At 36.6% G+C, this 23,938-nt stretch overlaps 1 protein-coding gene across 3 annotated transcripts in view; it reads left to right on the forward strand.

The window, feature by feature from the left end:
• NBEA (neurobeachin) overlaps positions 1 to 23,938 on the forward strand; it is a 510,084-nt gene that overhangs the window by 320,326 nt on the left and 165,820 nt on the right. For all 3 annotated transcript variants that reach the window (XM_055702674.1, XM_055702673.1, XM_027815633.2), the window contains exon 40: positions 21,144 to 21,287. In XM_055702674.1, coding sequence (XP_055558649.1) covers positions 21,144 to 21,287 — 144 coding nt within the window. The remainder of the gene's footprint in view (positions 1 to 21,143; positions 21,288 to 23,938) is intronic.

Raw genomic sequence — 23,938 nt, forward strand, 5'->3', positions numbered from 1 at the left:
TAGCTTATGATATTTTCTTGCTGTCTATGAATCCCTGAGAATCATATCCCTTCTTTTCGAAGGACAGTGCTGACAATTCCTATGACAACATATTCTTAGAAAAGGAATTCTTTCAGTTCTTGCACTTTAATGAACCAGAAGACTTGAGCTTGTGGGCCGTTAAATTCTCTGATCCCCAAGGGATTCACATTACACCTCTGTAGCATTCCCAGATGCTAATTTTGAGACACTGGTAAAAGCAACTGAACTAGTCTCTCCAGAGTGACAGAATGAAACTGTTGGGCCATCACACTAATGTGTCGTAATAGTTTCTTTGGAGACCTTTTGTGAATAAGGAATTAACTGTTCTTAAACAATATCAGAAGTTTTATCCTGGCATGCATAATCTCAGCCAAAAGTATTTTTCTCTGCAAATCATGAAATACTTAAGAACTTGTTTAAAATTCTTTTTAAGGATGCTTGTGATTTGAATAATGAACTGCTTCCATCTAGGAACTTAAGGATTAATCAATGTTTGATTTTCATGGAGAGGTAGCTGGAGTATAAAAGAGGAAGGAGGAACATGCTTATACATTCCCTTATATCATCTGAAAGTTTCACATGTTTAATGATGTCAGTACAGCAGGCTGAACCTGAGTACTCCAGAAGTTTAAAGCAAATTTATTTCTCAGGTTTAAGCTGGGGTACCTCTCTAACATATCAAAGACAGGAATTTTTTAAAGAATATTAAGATGCATTTGGGTCCTTTTTTTTTTTTTTAAATCTGTAGTACCAGGGTAAAAAAAATATCCTGCAATTCTTTAGCATGTAGGAGTAAAAACTTGAAATATTTATACACAAAGCAAGTTGAACCTTTCAGCTGATGTGTAGCCAAAGGCTAAAGTTGCCAGAAGTTCTGAATATCATAGATACAAAGCTAAGTCTGTGTGACCTATGCATTTCACCAGCTTTGCAGGTTGTTAAGGCAAATAGCTTGGATTCAAACAAGGTTAGACATATAAATTAATATCTGTGTGTGCGGTTGTACTAGCTAGTGCAATTTAATAATTATTTAAACATGAAGACTATCATGTGTAGGACTTCAGGTCATAAACTGTTCATAAACTGAATTAAGGAAGACATTTCCCCCAGTAGTACATAGTATTGCATATTTGACAAAGGATTATTTTCTCCACATTCTTCCAAAACATCGAAATAGAGATCTTATGAGAGGCAGATGCAAAACTGTGCTAATTGCTGTGTTGCTTTTGTAAGGCAAATAGTTATCAAAACCATGGGGTTTATGTGTTATACAGCTGTAAGAACCCTTAAAAATATTCGTATTGATTAATATTTTTAATTTTGGATATTAAACTAGCATTAAAACAGGAAGAAATCTAATGTATAAACTATTAAGTTTTAAGCCTTAATATTACCCTGGGTTGGTTTTTTTTTAAAAAAAGGAGCTTTCCATTTACTTAGATGGACTTTGTTTCATGCCTTTATAGCAGGAATGTTGTATCTTTGTGATAAAATTGTACTTGGAGGGTGCTAAAAATGGTTTGGTTTTTTTTTTATATGAGAACTGTAATAAAAGTTGCACAAACAGTTTCAGCATGTTGCAGAGATTGCCTCTACTTATGTAGTTTCGGTGTTCTAGTATTTTAGTGCAGGTGACAGCTGCCTGGTAGTAGAGCTAGCTTGTAAGACAAAGCTGCAACCAAAAGAAATAGAAAAACTGAAGTAGTTATAGTTTCATATTGGATTTTTTTTCTATATAATTTCATGCTACTCACCTGTTAGTACATTCAACATACAGGAAAATTAAAGCTCAGGTGTGTTTAGAGGTGGTACGCATTAAACAGTGGTTGCATAAAAGTTACAACAGACTGAAGTTGTCATACTTGAAGAATTAAATAATTCTAACTTTTCACAGATATATTAAAATCAACATATGGAATTTTAAACCAGTATGCTTTAAGGTTATAATTCATGGATTCTATCTAGACATACTTACTTTTCAGAGGCTTAAGCCTTTGGATTTTAATATTGAAACTTTTAGCTGACCTTTCTCTGTAAGAAAACATCCTTAACACTGATGTTATTTTTATGCCTCTTGGTGTTACTAATGAGTTGAATAATTTATGAGGTTGTCATGTGAAAAGGATTTGGTGCAGTTTGATGTACTTTTAGCCTCTGGTGTTGGAATGTGATTAATAAAGAGCTGGAGGCAGATTTTTTTCCATAGGGCTTAACTTTCGTTGTAGGGTTTTTTATTAGCTTTATTTTGATAATTTTGTTTGGAACAGTTTGATAGTAAAATGCCCCTAGCTTCCAAAACTAAGCATGATATCACACTACAGAAAGAATTTAAAGCATTTTAAAGGAATCATACTGCATAGTTTTCCAGTAACAGATTTCTACCTGACCTCAGATACTTTGTGAAAAATAAACTACTCAAAAAGCAAAATTTGTTGAGCTTTTGCTATATTAATAGCATTTTTTCATCTTGACTGATACCTCTAGTACAAGTAAAGCTATTTCGAGCATCAGTAAGATAGTGGAAACATCTTACAAGTTTTTGTTATCTACATTGACTGTCAGTTATCATTTAGGATTTTGTGCATAAATATTGCAATAGAGGAATGTTTAGTCAAAGCCTAAGTCAGCAAGCTCCTCAGTGTCTACGATCAAAGGCATCAACTTAAATAGGTCTGATCAGGCATTGCAGAAGAGGGCAGGCAGTTTCAGCTGAGCAAAAATCACAGAGCAAAGATGACAAAATTAATCAGTCATTTCTTTGGCAGTAAATAATAAGATATGCTGAGGATTGCAGATAAGAGAATTTCCACATTCCTTGGAGATGTGCCTGCTTAACACCTGATTTATCTAAGCTTGTGCAGCCATCAAGATATGACCTTGATAAATAAAAAACTGCTCTACAGCTACTCTACTATTAAATCGGAGTTGATGTTGAATGTATGGATACAGTAGTTATATAATACTTGCAGTCATCAAGGAATAGAATAGTCTTGAAAATGATGTCTGTGATGTATATGTTTGTTTTAGAGAAGTAACAACAAATGTTAAATTCTACCTTGAAGAGGTAAAAAAACCCAAAAGCGTCAATTTCAGGTAAATGACTTCTTCCTGTAGGAAGCATTATGTATTATCTACTACAAAATTTCTGCTGCCAGACAAGTGGGTGAAGCTTCTATTTAACTACAGTTTGTTAGTCAGCCATTGTATGCATGTTCAGATGTCTATTTTTGATAAAATATAATATGCATACATACATGTATGTGTGTGCATATACATATACATTTATATATACGTGTTTTTTTTTTCAAAGTACCTGACAGGTAAAAAATATTGCGGTGAGAAATTATAACCTATTTCTATGACTATATACAACTGTGTGACAAATAAAAGCTTCTTCCTGTGGCTGTATCTTATGGCTGTCCTTCGAGACTGTAGGTATGTCAGAGTCATAGCAGCATTTACAGGAGATGGACTGGAGAACTTTTCCCTGTGGATTAGTCTCCTCCATGTCTGTAATTTGTTAAAATGACTTTCATATATAGATTTAAAATTCAAGCATAATTAGTTCAGCATTGTATCTGCTGGGCCCTTTTGTTTTAGTTAAATTCTTACTTGACTAGATATATAGGCTAATTTCTCCCTTTTGTGAGGCTGAAGGGATACTACTTATTGTAGTATCGAAGTGCAAGCTATAATGGGATTTTGAACTACCTGGAAATTTTTAGTAACATTTTAATTTTATAGTGTCTGTGAGCTTTAAATAGTTCTTATTTTAAGTTTAGATGGAGTTTCAGTGTAATTGATTAAATTGCGGACTGAAAAAAAAGGAAGAAAAAAAATACTGTAGAAAAGATTATAAACTCTATTTCTCTTCCCCAAATTTTACTACCAATAAATGCATGAAATATGCAGATATGACCCTATCCAAAGTGATTCTGTACATGTGTTGAGAGAACTGTCGCTTCCAGTTAATCACCTTACCAGTTTACAGTCACTGAAGATTAGTATAGATTAGACACTACTGTACCACCCTGCCAGTGAGACAGAATACTGCTCCACAACAGTCATCTTAAGAGCAAAATAAATAATTTACTAAAGCTTTGGTCCTTCAGTCTTTAAAGACTGTTGTCCACAAACCATATGCACATAGAAGAGGTCCAAGACAGGCCACATTTTCTAGTTTGCACTGGAAGAAATGGACATGAATAACTCAGTGCCCATGTTCTAAACATATATGTGCAAGATTTCTAGTGTCTGTGCTCAAGAATATTTGGCCTGTTAAGCCAATTATCATGACAGATCCTGAATGCTCAGAATGAAAAAGAACAAAAGAAAAAAAAAAAAAAAAGCCTTTATAATGTAACGTAATACATTCAGGTCTTGAAACAAAGCTACAGATATGTCTTATATTTGCAATATGGCAATTGCTTATGAACTTGCATATTTTAAGTTACTCATTCCACTGTGCATGTGGACATCTAATTAGCAACCTGGTTTCAAGAGCAGTTCTAGCTGAAGCAGACTGTATGTCTCCTTTTGGGACTTGACCTTAGGGCTCTAAGTTTCAGCAAATGCTCTGTGTGCTCATCATCAGAAATACACTTTCATTATACAAAAAGAATTTAAAAAATCATGTTTTGAAATCTGAAATGTTCAAATCTGAAATCTACTTTCATGAAAGCAACTGGTTTTTGATAGACTTTCAAAGAATTGCAGAGAGGATTCCTTCAGGTTGCTGAAGGACTTACATTCCCAGAACATTTAGTTTCAAGCAAGTACTACCTTAAAAGAAAGGTTGCAGGGTTCTCTGCTGTGAAACTGAGAGTCTGAAATGCATGAGAACCCCTATTCAAACCAGGAAATGTCTTCAGAACAGGGATTGTGGGTGTTCCATGAACCCTAAAGGAAGATTCCATTTTTGAGGGTCCTTAGTGTTACAAAAGTCTGTCAAGATGAACTTTCAGTAAGTCTAACTAGCTCTAGAGCAAGCCCTCCATGCTGAGAAGTCCAGACCATTTGATTCCCACAGCTCCTGACTTCCATCTCCTGAACTGCTGGGCTCCCAGCCTTCTGCAGTAAGTGTTAGAACAAGACAGAGAGAGGGCACTCCAGAAAAACTAGTAAGAAGCTAGTTTCATCTGGCATGCACCAAATGTTGTTCCAGAAAGTCATCTGTGTTTTACAAACAAACTTAGCTTGACATTTGCAAGTGATAAGGTATTTGAAGAAATGAAAATGTCCCCTGAACTGGCAATGCTCAATTTCACCATCTCTGTTCAGAAGCTTTGCTGTAAAATCAAATGCCTTCTTCTAGGAAGTTGGAATGCTCACCTAAAAACTAGTCTTTATTTCCAGACATCCTTCATTTTGGGTTCTACACTTTGATGTATTAGGTTATTGACACTAATGACATTGCTAACAACCTAAAGGTGTCTTTTTTTGATGAAAAGACCACCACTGTTTACAGTAAATTCAAGATTGTCTGTCAAAGTTGCTGCGTAAATTGTGTATATATCTCTAAAAACATTAATTTACTTTTTCTTAGCTTCATAAAGTCCTCTGACTTCATCATCTTCACCCTGTCTTTTGTCTGTGCTTACTGACAATGTCTACCATACTTCCAGAACAGTTTCAACAACACTGATTTCAGAACCGTCTTTAAGAAAGCGGTACTTTTTTAGTAACTGGTGCAAAACTGAAAGCAAATTGAAAACAACTGATACTGGATCATCACTTACCAGAGTTTTACTAGCAGGCCCACTAGGTGCATACAAACCAGTTACTTTTCTAGATGTATCTGCAGTGACAGCATTCTATGTGTACCGTATGAGATTAAAGACCAAATTACGCTTTCAGTTTTGTCTATGAAATATTTCTTTCTATACTACATCTATATGAACAGCTTTGCTGTCAGGGTTGAGTTTGTAGATCTTTTTCTAGGCTTCTTTTATATTTACTTTTACTCCTAAACTAATACAGATATTCTTTAGATATTCTTTGTTTAGCTCAGGGAGGAGGAGGCTCAAGGGAGCCATATAGTTGTGTGTAAATACCTGTTGGGAGAAAATGAGGAAGGTGGTGTCACACTTTTCTCAGCGGTGCCCAGTGACAGGGCAAGGCACAACAGGCACAAACTGAAATACAGAACATTCTATTTAAACATACGTAAAAACATTTTTTTTCCTCTAATGATGGTCAAACAATGGAACAGGTTGTCCAGAGAAGTTGTGTGGTCTCCATCCTTGGAAATACTGAACATCCAGCTTGCCAAGGTCCTGGGCAGCCTGCTTTAACTCACCCTGCTTTGGGCAGGGTGTTGGACTGGACAATATCCAGAAGTGCCTTCCAGCCTCAAAGGTTCTGTGATTCTTACAACGGAGCCAGAGCTTGAAGCAGACAGTTGCCAGAACGTAGTCTTCAGCAATATTTTTAAACCCCTAGATTACTTATATCTTGATGTTCAAAACTGATCTTTCTATGTAATTTCTCATGGACTTAAAAAAAAACCAAAGCAGAAACATTTGATTGATACTAGAAATGCAATCCACATCAACAAGTTACTTTAAACTTCATAAAACATTTTTAAGAAATGCAGATTTACATATCACAGAATTACAGAAGGTTTGAGGTTGGAAGTGACCTGCTCAAGCAAGGCAACCTAGATCAGGTTGCCCAGGACCATCTCCAAACAGCTTTTGAATATCTCCAAGAATGGAGACTCCACAGCCTGCCTGAGCAACCTATGCCAGTGGTCGGTCACCATTAGAGTCAAAAAGTGTTTCCTAATGTTCAGAGGGAACCACCTCTGTTTCAGCTTTTGCCCATTGCTGCTTCTGTCACTAAAATGAGCCTGGCTCCTTCCTCTTTGCACCCTCCCTTCAGGTACTTATGCACATTGATAAGATCCCCCTGAGCCTTCTCTTCTCCAGGCTGAACAGTCCCAGCTCTCAGCCTTTCCTCTTAGGAGAGGATGCTTCAGTCCCTTCATTATCTTTGTGGCTCTTTGCTGGACTCTCTGCAATATGTGCATCTCTCTCTTGTACTGGGCAGCCCAGAACTGGACACAGCACTCCAAGTATGGCTTCACCAGTGCTGCGTAGAGGGGAAGGATGACCTCCCTCAACCTGCTGGCAATGCTTTACCTAAGGCAGCCCAGGATACCATTAACCTTTGTAGCAGGGGCACATTGCTGGCTTATGTTCAGCTTGGTGTCCACCAGGACTCCCAGGTTCTCTTTTTGCAAAGCTACTCTCCAGCTGGGTGCCCCCCCGGCATGTATTGCTGCCTGGGGCTGTTCCTCCCCAGGTGCAAGAGTTTGCACTTCTTGGACTTCATGAGGTTCATGTCAGCCCATTTCTCCAGCCAGCTTGAGGTCCTTCTGGATGGCAGCACGACCCTCTGGCATATCAGCTGTTCCTCCCAGTTTCAGGTCGTGTGCAGACATGCTAAGGGAACACTGCCCCATCATCCAGATCATTAATGAATATGTTGAGCAGGTATGGATCATCATAAAACACTTCTAATTTGCTCATGGACAGTATAAGATTTATTATAACTGAAACTGAGTTTGTTGTAACTACATGAGCCGCAAAAATGTTTTTGATACTTTTTTTTGACATAGTTAATGCCCTATCCTGAAAATTGGTAACACATACAGTATCATAAAATACATTGCTCTGGGGAAATGCAGGTGATGAACCTTATCTAAGATAACTTTCCAAACTAATATTTATTTAAGTGATGTCTTAAGTATGAATATAGAAGAGAAACTAAAGAACAAAAGCCCTTGACTAAGAAGAAACCCTGTTCCCTCACCCCATTTATACATACTTAACTTTAGTCTATAAGTACACACAAGTTGACAGTTAATTGTGAGTAGTTTTAAGAAACAGCATCCACTTTATGGACAGAAAACCCATGTATGTTACTTGATATTCAGTGGTGAGCATTTTAAGAATATGTATGCAGTCATTAAATTAATCCATAACAATGCTTCCATGTGTCAAGTAAGTCCACTTTGTTCTTTAGTCTAAATGTGATCATCCTGCCATGTGAGACAAGTGTGTAAACCATTCTGCTTCACTTGGAGCACCTAAAATAATACTCCTATTACACAAATTCCTTTCAGTATAGGAACTTCCACATTGATTGTGAAATCTCCAATGTACCCTGAGTGAGTTTGCATCCAAATTGTGTGCCTGAAGGAGTCATGAAAATCTGTGGATTTTTTTAAGCTTAGCAATTCAAGATTTGCATCTACAGCCTTATAATTGTAGCCCAACAGTGCCATCCACTGCTTCTCCAAATAAACTTCCAAATATTTCATCCTCCTAGGGTTTTAGGGAAAATATGACATAATTGTGTCCTCAATATTTTACATGGTAACTATCAAATACAGGTGAAAATTAAATTGTTTTAAGAAAGTCCATGAATAAGAGCTTACATTAGGTATTACTAGAAGGATCAGCAAAGCAAAATCCTAATTGTGAGAATAATTAAATCTAAAATACTAGATTTAATTTGGGCTTGTTTTTAGTACTTCTTAGGTCACTCCAATCATAAATATTTTCTGATTAAATATATCTACTATTATGAAGATCCTCATTCTTATAACCCACTGTAATGTAGTGAAAGACACCTTCAAGGTGTAAACTGTAATGGAATTTCCTTAGGTAGAGTACTGAACACTATTGTGCTGAATTGTATTGAACTTCTGCTGTCTGACTAGGTGATGGAGATGAGTTGCAATTGCATCCTAACAGTCCTTTGCAGTCTCTAAATACCTGTTCCCATTTTTTTTCTAATGATTTCCTCACATCTGAAGGTCAGAATCTCTACCTTGACTCTAATTCAAGCTTTTCACACAGCCAAATAGGATACAAAAACTTTTCGTTTCCCCTCAAAACCTCTGTGTTGGGTTTCAAATGCCTTTCCTCTGAGATTGTCATGTTATGTGACATGACCTGGATTTTAGCTGGTGTTTACAGGTCTGAGCTAATAGTTTTTACTGCAGAACTTTCTGACTTCTTACCGGCAGTTATAACTACTTCTGTTTCTCTCTGCTTCATCTGAAAGCATATGACTCTGGAATGCTCTTGAAGTAATCAAACTGGTCTGCAAGACCATTCCTAAGACCTAAAAATCACAACCACCGCCAGTATTAGAAGTCTAGCTGCATTTTTCCCCCTTCAACCATTAATGGTTTCATGTGAAAAGAATACATGATATCTGTCGGTTCTGCCAAATGAAAGTCATTAATTTACCAAAACCAGTAATTTACTGTGAGGCAAAATGTTTTTAAACCCATGTGAAGGGTGTATTTGTTCTATTAATTCAGTTCTATTGCTAATTGACACAGAAATAGAAGTTATTGACCCATGTATATTCAGTGCATCTCATACAAACATTTTGGAAAAGCATTCTGTCAGTGAAAGTCTAATAATACTCCTTCAGGACATCTTTCACAGCTGGTTGAATGTAGCTTTTAGGATTCAGGTTTTACCATGTGCTTTTCTTGCCTCCTATTTTCTGTGATTTAAGACTCCATATTAAGGAGTAACAGCACTTTAAATCTTCTTTGGCTATAGTTAAAAGCACAAGATATTCCAGTTTTAGATTTTCTCCACACTTCTTATTCTTGATGTCTTCTTGACTGCAGGACTTCATTCTCCACTTTTTATAGGAGCAACTGGAAATATGTATCATTTATTAAGGGGGAAAGGTGTTTAATAACACAAAAAAAAATGAGTAAAGAAGTCAAAGCTGGACCAAACGGGTGTAAAAATGCAAGGTGAAGATCCATGTCTGCCTGTACGGAGGAAGGTGTTTTATGAAGGCCTGGCTAGGACAGCCTGCCAAGTGCATGGCTGGAATGCAGGGCCGTTATTTCAGCAGTGCTGCAAGCATTGCAGCCTACAATTAGGAGATCATAGTATAGATTTTAAAAGACTTTACACTCCCACTCTTTCTGACAGCCAGTAGGAGGCATGACAGGCTTTCAGGAAATGGGCTCAGGTTTCTGAGAGCCCCTGAGCTACATGCAAGGTAAAGATGGGTTAAGTGGACAGAGGCAGTGTGCAGGTATCTCTTCAATATAGGTGATTCCTTGTCTTTCACAAAGCAAATGGAATCGCTATGTATAGATTACAAAAACAAAGGAATTAGTTTTCAGAGACAATGTGTATTTTAATATACCTATTTTTACTCGTCTGTTTACATTGCACTACTTTACATATATCACAGAAAATCTATTTCTATTAGATCACATTGAAATTATCGTATAGGTTTTATGTAAATACCAAGATTTGTACACAAGAAACAAAGACTCATGTATATGTGCACTGGCTGTTCCATATTCCTACAAGTACAGTGAGTTCTTCAATACCACTTATGTGTTACTTGTTTTATAGTTTTATAGCTTTGAAACATGCACAAAAAGTACCAGTGCATGAAACAAACTGGAAGATTTTATGAGTTTCAGCATTATGCAAGGTACAGGCAGGGATGCAGAAACACCTAGTGAAAGCACTGTATTCAAAACCAAATATATTTTAAGGGAAAGTTCTCAAATATACCACTAACCAGTGTGACAAGGAAGACAACTTGTTAAGAATTCTATCGGCCAGCATTTTATGCATGTTTCCAGTTAGATATTTAATTTGGGGTTTCATATCATGTATGCTACATCATGACATGACTTTTTTCTTATCGTTATTATATGCCTAAAGAATATATCTCCCAGTATATTTTTGTAAAGCCCTGAACATTGTCTACAAGCTCAACTTGAGGATTTTATTGGCAGTTCTTTCACTATATAGCACAAGTCATTCAATGCCATGCCCTTAAAAAAGCTGATCATGTTGTCTAAATAGCATCTCAGCTCCAGTCTGAATGGAAAATAGTGTTGCTAGGACTTGCAAATTTAACATAAATGTAGAAATTTTGCAAGTATTCCTGCAGTTGCACAGAAGGTTTGCACTTTCTTGCAACCTTTGCAAAGCAGAATGAAAGACACACAGACCCCACATGGCAGCTTAACAGAAAGTGAAAGAAAATACTGCTTTCCTTTTTTCTTTACTGCTGACTGCTGCTAAGATTTCTGTGAGTTAGCTCTCCTTAATACACACAGGCTTTCTACCTGGGACAGTGATTGCCGTTCACCTATTTTAGAGACAAAATAATGAAAATCTTGTCAATTATCTCATTGAGCTGTTTTAATAATAGACCCTTAGAATCTGCTTTATCTCAATGACATCTTGTGTACTGCTACTGTTTCGCTTTTCTTTGCTAGACTGCATGAAACAAAGATGGTTTATGACTGCAGATATTTTTGTAAAAAAAAACAAACAAACAAAACCAAACAAGACTAAAACTCTGTCACAAAACAGGCAAATAGCAAAGCTTGGATTTTAATTTGATAGATAATTGCTATCTAGATAATTTTGATAGAAACTTGCTATTTATAGATAATTTCTGTCTTGAAGGAGCTTATGCATTTACAGCAGCCTGGCCCAACAGAAGTGCTGTCTGTTGCTTCTAGAACATAGTCCCGTAGTAGCACTAAGAGTTAAACACAAATATCCCAACAAATGTCAGGGACACACTGCTGCTTCACAAATGTATATATCCTGTGGGTGCTGCCCTTTGTCTGGTGTTGCTATAGGCATTGATCTATGCAGAAATAGAAACAGTTCCTCCCACCAGTTACTGTTGCTGCTGAAGTGAAAATTATGTACGCCAGTTCTAAAGATGTGGTGATCTATGTGAAGATGAAATGAAATTTGCACAGAAAAGAAAGCAAACAGGGCAGCACACTGAACCAGTTGGAATTGCACAATAAAATACAATATAATGGAGACTAAATCTAGATATTCTAATGACATTATTATATTGACACTTTTATTATTTATATATATAACACGGACAATCCTTTTAAGAAACAGTTAAAGGAGACATTGTATCATGCATAGGAGATTTTGCCTGTGTAAAGACTGCATAAGATGTTCCTTCTGTTTATCTCAAAAGAGCAGAATGTCATTTGCAAAGATTACTATTCTAGAAAGCAAAAATCATTTCAGACGTATTGGCAAACGGGTCTCTCGAAGCACTGATCACAAGCTGTTGAGGCTTTCTTCTATAAATAAGTAGTCTCAATAGAGACTGAAATAGTTACCTAACTACTGAAATTACAATAGCTATTATAAAATAATTTTAAACTTACTTCCTACACCTTCATTCCCTGCACTAGAGAATGACTTTTTAGCTGTCCTATTATGTCTCTGTAAGGGGCTGTTTCTGAAGAGCTGGCCTTGTTTGGATCTGATAGCAAAAGTTTGTGTGGTGAGGGGCAAAACTGCCTTCTAGCAAAGACATAATTGCCCGTGCTTTGGCCACAGAGAGGCCGAATTCAAACTTAGAAGACAGACCACAATGCTACAGATATATCTTTCTTTTTAAAAATATTGGGCTTTGGATCAGTCTCATGGTTTGGAGGCTCTAATTTTTAAATGTCAGGTAAGGGTTAGAAATACTGGTGTGGAATAGCCCAGTACAGGAGGTGAGATCACATTTCTCACATGCCACTGCATTACCACTGGGCTGCTAGCGTATACCAAGTGTTTGTATTCCCAAAGAGCATTTCATTTCTTCCCGAGGCTTTACCATTATTAGCCTTCTCAATTATAATTTTTTTGTCAGCCGGAAGCAAAACTGAGGGTAGCATATGTGGGCACAGGTCCTCAGTATGGGGTGTGCCTCTTTAGATTCCAACAACTTTGATCCTGTCTTTAGGCTCTGCAAGCAGATAGAGTCAGAACATGGCTTTTCCTGAAGAATGTGTGCTTGGGTTAGGTATTTCAAACTCAGAACTAATCTAAAACTTTCCAGACATAATCCAGACCTGAATGTTAAGACATGACCTATTTTTCACTTATGTGTTATCGTAAGAAGATTTTATCAGATGCTATTTCAAAAGCATAGAATGCCTCATTTAGCAGATTTGTTTCATGATTTCATTACCCTGGCATACATATTTAAATTCAATCACCTTTTGTTTCTTACCTTATTAATTACATTTTGCTATTGAAATAGTTTGATTACCCTCTTCAGTGGCCTGTCTCAAGAAACCTTTGCTTACACGTGAATATTTTGAATTAAGAATAAATGTAATTCCTTTTTGCTGTCAAAACCAAATTGTGAAAATGCATTGCATGGCTTAGAAAATCAGTACACTCTATTAGCAGACCTGTCAATATAAAAAGTGCATTCCATTTCCACCTCTTGCTCTAATAACCTTTTCTATGTTACTCAGAGGCAGTTCACATAATCAGAGTATATTGTCAGCTTACTGGAGTTGGGGAAGCATGAAATGAAAATCGCGTTAATATTGATCCAATTCTCTTACTTGCAAGTGTCCTTGATGTCCTTTCCACTGAGCAATAACTGGTGGTGTGATGTAGTTATTTTCCTCTCAGCTATTACTGTACTTCTGTAAAATGGCTGGAAACACAGTTAGGAAAATTTTACTGCTCCTAATTATTTTTCTTGTGTATTATCTTTGCCTGTTTAAGTGCACAGCATATCAGAGAATTTGGTTTCTTTCTGCAATTTATCAACTACAGTATACACTGAGGGGCTGCATTTCAAACTGACAGGGATTTGTAAAGGTCATCAGTCATGAAATATGAATCCATTCTTGTGTGTACGAGTTACAGTGGCAAGCTACATCTTAATCCAAGTATAAACATTTGACTGTTTTAAGTTCCTGTGAGAAGGTTGTCTTCTGGTTCCAGTCAGAATGAAGACTGCTCTTCAGGAGCCTGAAATGCCTCGTAACATTTGCTGGACTGGCCATGTCTGACTCTGTCACCCACCCGCTGGCTCTTTAGAGCTGATGCTGAATCAGTGCAGGATCCTTTCTCGTAGGCTCACAACATCTGAAATCTCAAATAAATATAATGATAATACTGACAACTTCTAAAAATTAATTTTGTAACCACTCTGAGTCTCAGGTTTCCTATCTGTAAACTAAAAAAATAATGAATGTTCAACATGCTAACTTTATTTTTATGTACAACCTTTTATTTTAACGTACAACACTTTGACTTTAACTACAAGTATTTATTGTTTAAAAAGCCCTCACATGTTCATTTTGGCCTTGCCCATATTCTTAGTCTCCTTATTGGCACGGTTTATGTCAGTCTAATTTTTACAACGTTAAACATCTGAGAATTTTAAAGAGGAAAATGTACACAACAATAAAGTATTTATTTACAAATTACATAAAGAAGACTGGTCAGATATTAGGTATAAAAATTGGAGAAAAATGCATGGAATGTCTATGATTAAATTTTCAGGTATTTATCTATTATGGAAAACAAAAATGTGATTTGGTTTTACTTTTGGTGGAAGTAACTTCCAATACAAATGTATACAATTTTTAATTTCTATGCGATTGCCATAGTTTTTCTCCCTCATTTCTTCAAAGATCCTTAATAATGAAAATATGATTTAGATTTCTCTGGCTTCTATTAGATCTATTAAAACCAGCCTTCCTTTAATAACAGTTGCTTCTCTGATTCTCTGGGAAAACTAAATTATATGCCAGTCAAAGCTGCCAGTTCCAGAAACACATTGCAATTTAAATAACAACCCTGGCAGACACAGGTGGGAATAGTTCATCATGATATGCCAGCACTGGTCTGCTACTGAAAGCCAGAAAGCCAGTCTCTTCAGCAGGTCCAGGGGTACCTGATTCATGTTTCCCACCGAGTGAACTCAATCCTAGGAGGGCTGGCTTTGTAGCCCAGTGGAAAGGTATTAGGCTGGGGTGGAGTGGTCGCCATGTCCATGGTTTAATCTTACGGAGTTTTGTAGAGGTCAGTTTACAGTCTCCCAAGCAGCTGCTCTCCATAACTGTGACTGCTGTGAGGGTCCCGGTCCTAATCAAGTTAGTAAAGATTAGCAATGAAAGCAGGGGTTTAAACTGGTAGTCTATATAAAGCAGGAAGATTATCTAGCAAAACCTTTTTCTAAGCATTTTCAACTACTAATGATGTTGAAAGAATGAAAAAGGTAGATAACAACGTTGCATTTTAATGCTGTGCACACATAAGCTTGGTTCTTCCTGGAAAAGTTGGTTTGTACAATAAACAAAAAATCTCACCCAAGAAAAAGCCTAGTTCTTTTGAACTGTATTAACAACTTATATTTTAGCTGTGATATAATTTCATGTTTCACATCATGACCTATCAGGTAGCCTCTTGTGAGAAACTATTTCTGAATTCCTTTATTTAATAAAATATTTAAAACTACTGTATGCGATTAAAATTCTGCAACAAAAGCAGCGTTCAACAGAGCAGTACATACCAGTGATCTGTAAGGAGAAAAAAGCAACATTACCCTTAAAAGCTTCTGAGGAAAGCTAAGCTTCACAAAAACTGTACTTTAGCTGCTATAAAAGAGAGTTTTTAATTAAATGCAGCATTTTACTGTAAAGAGAACAGACTTTACTTATGTCAAAATGTTCCTTTAGAAGCCACATAAAACTGTAAAAGACAATATAAGAAAAAGGTTTCTTATAGAAAAGAAGAACACCATCCCATGAAGCAGATTTCCAGATGTTTGGAAACATTAGAATTTCCTGTCAGTATATTTAGGTAACATTAAAATGAGGTTAACTTTCCATTCTGCCATCTCTCTTCAAAGATCAAAGAGCACTCACTGCATAAATTGCCTTATCGGTAATTCGTTGAAGTAAACTATGGAAACAACTTTATAAGAAGCAGTAGTCTCCTTTTGTTGGTTACAGCATTACCAAGCAAACTTTTCTTAAAATTAACCATATTTAAACTTCACTTTAAACTAAATACAGAGAGAAAAAAGATTGAAACGCTATATTTGAACATATAATAAATGAATAGAAGAGAGAACATATATCATAGTAATTAGTGTAAAGTCTAATAAAATAAGTGTACATAAACATAAATACAATAAAAAATATGTTGTGTTTGTACTGCTAATTTTAAAATTTTATTTAGGGACAATTTTTGTGGGTCGGGGCACTTAAAGTGCCTTTGAAATTTAGATTGCATGCCTAGAACCTGTTGGGACCTACAGAACCCAACAGGGTATTTATTGATTTAATTGAAAATAGAGAGGCAAAAACTCCAATGTTGCAATAACAGTAACCCCCCAATTGTTTAAATATTGCCGGTATTAAATACTTCTAGAGCTGTAGCTGCAAAATAACATGAGATTCTCCTGTTCTTTGGAAATTATTAGGGGTTTGTGGGGGTTTGGTATGGGCTTTTTTTGTCTGCTTAATTTCTGTTTAAGGAAAAGTAATACTACTGGAAGACTGAATAGTAAATCCTTGGCAGTACTGTACAAGTTTACTGTGCAGCTCATATAACCTTTCAGACATATAAAAAACACAGGTATTGTAGAGGAGTGGTTGTTGGTTTCTTTAATTTTTTTTAAGAGGAGCTCTTTTCAGTTGTCCTGAAGCTACTGTAGGAATCTATTTATTAATGTGCACATATAAAAAATTTATCAAGGTTATAACAGCTTAAACAAAAGATGGATTTTTTGAAAAATAGTTTATCTAGTCTTATACATACATTCCTTGAAACATCTTTAAGACAGAGCCTTCAAGTTTCAAGAAATTAAGGCACCAACTTCAGCTGGACTGCTGTGTGAGCTGGGTGACTTACAACTTTTAACTTCTTTGCAAAATGTAGTTTTAGGAAATACTTGGCTGCTTATTTCAAGGCTTCTTTCCAAATATCAGTCTAGAAAAATATCCCTTAAGAAGGAGTTTGTTAAGGACAAGAACTGATAGCATCTCCCAGTTCCAGTTCTGTGCACCCCAATGTCAAAATGTTGCTTTCTTGAAATTTTATCTGGTTTCCTTTTAATTGTTGCCTATCTTAGTGAATTTGAAACATTTTCTAATTACACTTAGGAACGGATATTAATACAATTCCTTATTGTGTCTTTAAAATACAGTCTCCCTGTGTCCTAAAAAAAGTTTTAAATGACATATCTGGAAATAGATTTCATTTCATAGTAATTTTGCTGGGGCTTTAAAAAAATAATTTGAGGTTTGAGTTTTTTCCAAATGCACTGAAATATCAAGTATTCATTTATTCATCTCTCCTTTCTATATCATTGTTAACAATACTCGACATAGTTTTATGTCATATAATTTTTTATTCAGTTTGTTGTCTCATTTTAAAGAGACAAGTTCGTTTTCTTTTTACTCATTTGAGGAGGTTCTCTTATTTTAAAACCTTTTTGAAGTTCTCTTGAAATATAAAAATGGAACATCTGTGACGTGACAGATCTGTTTTGAACATATTTCACATTTCAGGATCCAAGGAGATCTGGTGGTCTGTGGTATTCGCTTGTTAATTTCTTGATGAATGGGTAGAAAGGCCACGAAGTGCACTCAGTGCAGCACGTCCTCTGAAGATAGATGATCTCAAATAAATTCTATTCCCAATCAGTTTTTGATTTGTTAGGTGTTAAACCATTTCTTTGTAAGGACAGTGTTTACAAGCCTTGTAATGAGACAGCCCTGTGAGACCTTACTCTTCTTGCTGTAATTTTGATAAATGGAACTCTAATTCATAAAGGATATAGTGATTGAAGGGCAACTCCAGGTCTCGTACACTTTCATTTAGATAAATGTTTGGTACAGTACAGCAAAACTGAGGTGCGCTCAACAAAGTGATAAATTTAAACAACAGCCAAACCAGAACTTTTTTCCATCGAAACAAAGAGGCGCCATTTACTATATTTCTTTTAGATAAATGTATGTTTAATACTATAAAACAGTATGGCTTTTAGAAACATTTGTCTTGTTGCTAAGCTCCAAATTTGCCAAACTTATTTAATGCTTTCTACTCTACCATGTTTCTTACATCGGTGTCTGGCAATATTTCTGCAATCTGGTAACTGGAACCCTCATCACAAGGGGTTTAAAATACACTAAATTTTAGGTTCTTCTGATGCACTTTGATTGTTAGTAATAATTTCAGACCTGGAACTTTTTTTCTTGTAATTTTAAAAATGTGTCTTCATGCATAAATAATTTTAAAGGATTGTCACTGATCTAACCAGTTAGTACAGAAATGGTTGACTGATTATTCCAAATTAGTACTTTTGAAGTAATTTATTTGAAGATTATCACGTTTTATAAAAACTCAGAAACTTTTGTAACACTCACTAGAACTACCAAAAACGAAGAGAACAATATTTTCATGCTTCCTTCCTCCATCATGTTAGATCATCTCAGGCTGAATCTCCTTCAACTTCAAATGCTTCACAGCAGGAGCTATTATTTGTGTCAAGTGATGCTAAACTCCCTTGCAGTAAACACAAGTGTAACAAGATCCTGATCTAGTGATTAAATACTCAGGACAATTCTGAATTGGTAAAACTGAAGATCTGTTACAACACATAACTCCTTTGTGTTTTTCTAAACTTCTACAATTCCTACTCCTTTTTGTGACTTAGGAAAAAAAAAAAAAAGAAAAACTAAAAACAAACACACAAACCAAACAAAAAAAAACCAAACCCTGGACATAATACTGAAAACTTTCCCACCCGTTAGTTACTTGATTCAATTTTAAATTGGGTAAATAATTACAGTTATTTGCACTAAGTAGTAACCTATGCAAGTGAGGTGATGATCACAGCCTAATAACTGAGCACAGCAAAATACAGTGTATTTTATATATAAATATATATATATATATTTTGACATTGGTGTTGTCTAATCGCTATTAGTATCAGTATGGTCCTAATGGAAAAAGCAACAAACAGGAAGACTAGAGCTGCTGTCCTTAATTTTGGGCTTGGTGAAAAAAATGCAGGGGTTTTGTTTGTTTGTTTGTCTTTACCTGCTCTGTAGTTTCGGAAATAGCAATTGGGATAATAGCAATAGTATAAAAAAGGTTAATTTTAGGCAATGTAAAACATGAGATTGTCTCAGCCTGTGGTAGAGTCCAGTATCAAGTGGCATGCTAACAGTGATCTTCAGAGTAAACACACTCACAGAAAAATATGCCTCCAGCACTTTTATTTATATGGTGTGACTCTCCTGTGCACAAACTAATTAAAAGGCTCATATAAGAGTAGGAGATAAAATCCTAACACCTTCCCTACTGTTTGTAATAACAAAACTACCTGGCAGAAGTTCCATTCCATGCATCTATCTTCACTAACCTGTCTGCTTACTATATTCCTCTTAGTTCTCCTTGTATTCATGTGAGGCTGTGAGTCTTACTGGGCTTTACCTCATCATTTTACATCTGCCATAATAGTATTCATCATGTTGTACGTTCAGGCAGTGTGGGCAGCAAGTTGCCCATGAGCCAGCAGTGTGCCCTGGTGGCCAGGAAGGCCAGTGGGACCCTGGGGTGCATCAGGAGGAGCGTGGCCAGCAGGTGGAGGAAGGTTCTCCTGCCCCTCTGCTCTGCCCTGGTGAGGCCACATCTGGAGTGCTGTGTCCAGTACTGGGCTCCCCAGTTCAAGAGGGACAGGGAACTACTGGAGAGGGCCCAGTGGAGGGCTGCAAAGATGATGAGGGAACTGGAACATCTCCCTGATGAGGAAAGGCTGAGAGAGCTGGGCCTGTGTAGCCTGGAGAACACTGAGAGGGGACCTTATCAATGTCTGCAAATACCTTAAGGGCAAGTGTCAGGAGATGGGGCCAGGCTCTTTTCAGTAGTGCCAAGTAACAGGACAAGGGGCAACAGGCACAAACTGTAACATATGTGTTCCTTCTGAATATGAGAAAGAACTTTACTGTCAGGGTGACAGAGCACTGGAAGAGGCTGCCCAGAGAGGCTGTGGAGTCTCCTTCTCTGGAGACACTCAAAACCTGCCTGGATGTGACTCTTTGTAACCTGCTCTAGGAGAACCTACTTTAGCAGGGGGTTGGACCAGATGGTCTTCAGAGGTCCCTTCCAATTCTGACCATTCTGTGATGACAAACAAAATCCACACATACCTGATTTTGCTCAGATTTCACCCATCATTCTGTAGGTTACTAGGAAGAAAATTTCCAAATTATCCTATAGAAAGGAGAGATTGCATTTGAGTTTCATTTCTCTGGCAGAACCAGAGGTACCCAGATCCTGTATGGTCCAAGGTGAAGATGCAGAGTTTTCTGTTTAGAAAAAAAATAGAAAGCTTTCTTGCCTAAGGCTACTATGAGTCTGTAGTACTGAAAATAGAACTGATGACCTCTCCCCAGCTAAGAAACAAATACCATGGCAATGTCAAAACAGTAACATTAAAGTTATTTATGATATGAAAGCTACTTATGATTCTATCATTTGACCACACTATGATTAATATTTTACATCATGCAAATTAACCCTGGCAAGCATTGGTTGGACCTTCTCAAAGTGTAAGAAGGGGTTATCTCCTGCTGTAAGGAACCATCAGTCTGAATAGAAAAAGTTGGTTGTAGGCAAGAAGGAGGGTGAGACTTACCTGTGAAGCCCTTTGAGGTAATTGGCACATGTCTATATACCAACATTTTTATTGTGCACCTTAGAAACACACACAGAGATGCACACCAAAATTCCCTTACTGTGCTTGTCTTTTTTCAGTCTTTTCTGAATCTCTGCATAGGCTACCTTGTTGTTACTGTATATTGAGATAACCTATATCCTATTCACCACCCTGTCCCCCCCAATCTCTAAAACAAAAATCATGACAGATTTTGAATTCCTAAAAACAGCTTCTTTATTTAGAGTAGGTGGTTTGAGCTCTCAAAGGTCAATCAGAGTCAGGACACCAAAAACGCTAGAGAAACTCCTTGCTGAATTTCTTGCAGGTATAAAATTAATGGAACAAATTGAACATAAAGTAAATGGCAATTATTAAAAGCAGGAGAGTCTTTGTGAAAAAATTCGTATTTTATTCAAGATATATTTTGAAAGATAGAATAAGGCTGCTTATTTTGTAAATTTTGATAAAGTTTTAGAAAATGTTCTTTCCCTTTATCAATAAAAAAGATCTATACTGTATTTTTTTACTACTTGACTAGTTGTTTTATATTTAAAAAATTATTCAGCTAAATTCACAGCATTTCCAACTTTTTTTAGGCACCGAAGAGGATGTAGTGAAGTCAAAGAAGACTTTCCGAAGTCAAGCTGTGGTAAATCAGAACGCAGAAACAGAGCTTATGCTGGAAGGAGATGATGATGCTGTTAGCCTGCTCCAAGAGAAAGAGATTGACAACCTTGCAGGTAATTATACTTTTCATCACAACTAAGATATGAGCCAAAAGGCTCTTTTAAACTTGTTAGTTCATAACCTTTGTGGTTGGTGTCTTAATATTGACAGCTAAGCATACAATTACAGTGTGAATAGATTCTTTGTGTTCTAGATTTAATATGATGCCCTACTTCTGTGAACTACAGGAATTTGATTGCAAAGCATGTGCCTATTGCACAGTCTTTCAGCAGAGATGCAATAAATAGCAATACCTCAAAGTACTTTTATTGCTGCCTGTGATGACTTGTTGAAAATTCTGTAAAATCACTGTGGAGTGTCTCTATTTTTTATTATTATTATTGTTGTTGTTGTTGTTGTTAAAATGGAAAAGAGTACTAATTCCACAACTCAGGGTTTTGCGAGTCAGCATGCGGTTGTGTGCCATGACCTGATCCCAAGTGCCACACAGCTTGTGGAGAGACACGTGTGCTCCTGCTGGCACCCACTTCTCTCAGTGATGGAGTTAGGGGGGATCTGCAGTATCTCAACCCATCTGTCACAGCCAGGGAAAAAGTTGCCTGTTGTAAACAAGGGAATGAGACTGTAACCCAGCTGTGAACTTTGTTAGTTAGCATACGAGCTGGGAATGAATCCTCTGTGAATATGTACCTGAGAGCTTTTGTAGACCTTTCTCCCTGGCTGAAGGTATGCAGTGAGGTCTCACTTTTATCCACCTTCTAGCAGGTTCTGTTACAGCTCTGTCTTGAGCCAATACTACCTTTCCTGGGAAAGTAGTCTGGAAAGAAAGGCATGTTGAAAGTTGAAAATGCACTCTTCTCTCAGATGAGATAAAAATGTGAGAACTGTGAAATGCAGTATAACATTTTTAGGTTAATTTACTTAGGAAAATCTTTAATAAACTACTCCACTAAGGGGTAGTTTTGTGGTGTCTCAGGATTTTTTCTGCATAACTGAATGTTTAAAATAGCTATCTTTGCTCCTGCATTTTCCTCTGATGCCATAGTTGAAATTTGTAGCAAAGATCATAAATGGATGGTAAAAAAAAAAAGTCAAAGCAAAACAAAAAATAAACAAATGGGGGAAAAAATAAACAAATGGAAAAAAAACCAAAAAACTCCTACATGGAAGTTAGTCTCACACTTTGAAACTAAAGCACAGCAGAGCAGGGGAAGTAAATGCTTTTGTTTGGGAGTAACCTTCAGTACATGATTATCACAGTTGATACGTCAATCTGCTTGCTTTCTCAATCTGCAGCTAGCCATTGCTGAGACACTGTTGTCTTAAGCCAATAAAACAGCGCATCAAGCAGGATGATTAGTGCAATAATTTGATCAATGTCCCTTTCTGCTTTAGAAGGAAAACTTGGTGCTGCATTGGCTAAGTTCTTAGATATAAGAACAATACTTCCAACCAAATATGTATACACTAGCTGTAGTTCAAAGGCTGCAGTGTGCATTTACACTGAAATACTAATTAGAACTGCAAAGTGGACACGCAGAATTCTTGCCCAGTCTGGAAAATTTCAGTCAGCTATGAAGTTCTTATATATGCCCCAACACTGCCATTTCGTTCAAACACACTGATGCAGTACAACCCCTATAGCTACATCCCTCTGCAAAAAACTGGTATTTCAATGCATCCTTAAGTATTAATGTGCAATGTAGCTTATTACTAGAGATCACTACATATATGCTATCCTGTTCTCCTTCAGGACATGGCACAGTAATTCTAGTCCTCTGCTTTTAAAGTTTATAGAAATTTGGAGATATTGTATTAGGAAAACAGAAATTACAGAAACTGAAACAAATCAACTTTTGAAATATTGACAGGACGTCTGTCCTAACAGAATTAGCCTTTGTGCTCCCTACCAACACTAACAAAGCAAGCAGGGTGCCTCCAAGGGTGGTGAGATGATGTGCTAATGCTTCTATATGTGTACCAAAACCTGCAAACCTGTCAAAAAGAACCCACATTCCACTACCTCATTTTTACTATTAGATTAACTGCAGCCTTTGCTACTCGACTCTTGCTCATTTTTGGAGATGAAATGCTTTTGAGAGTTAATGGTCACACATGGTATCGTATGTGTCTTTTGTAAATTTTACCCATTGCTGAAAAAAACAGTCCCTCCATGCCCTCTGTTTTGCTGCATGATTTTGCATATAATGGTATCAAGGTTTTCCACAGTTTTCAGAATATACAATGTGACTCTGAAACTTGGGTCGAATAACTGAAATCATGAAAAGCAGTAGGCAAGGGAGGTGGGTTTTATGCTTAAGATGGTTAGAACCACCTCTGACAGCTTTGAAGAGCAGGTTCGAATACAGCTACACTGTAGGCTAAAGAGTTAGATGGGTTCAGTGTATGTGAACTGGAAATCTTTGAGATATATCAAGTTATGGTATATCACAGCATCATTTATATCTAGTTACTGTTCATAGAGGAATAACACATAGGAATTTCTATATTCAGATATGCCTCCAATTTAACTTTAAAGCTAAAATCAATTTAAACCTGGTTTACAATGATGTGGGTTGTCTCAGCAAGGGATAGGAATTAAACAAAATCATTATAAAACAGGTTTCAATTGATTTAAGATCGTCCACATTTAACTAAAACAATTAAACATAGTTTATTCCATGAAACTGAGGCACGTTTTAGA

The sequence above is a fragment of the Falco cherrug genome, chromosome 2 (genome assembly GCF_023634085.1).
Source record: "Falco cherrug isolate bFalChe1 chromosome 2, bFalChe1.pri, whole genome shotgun sequence".
Lineage (NCBI taxonomy): Eukaryota > Metazoa > Chordata > Aves > Falconiformes > Falconidae > Falco > Falco cherrug.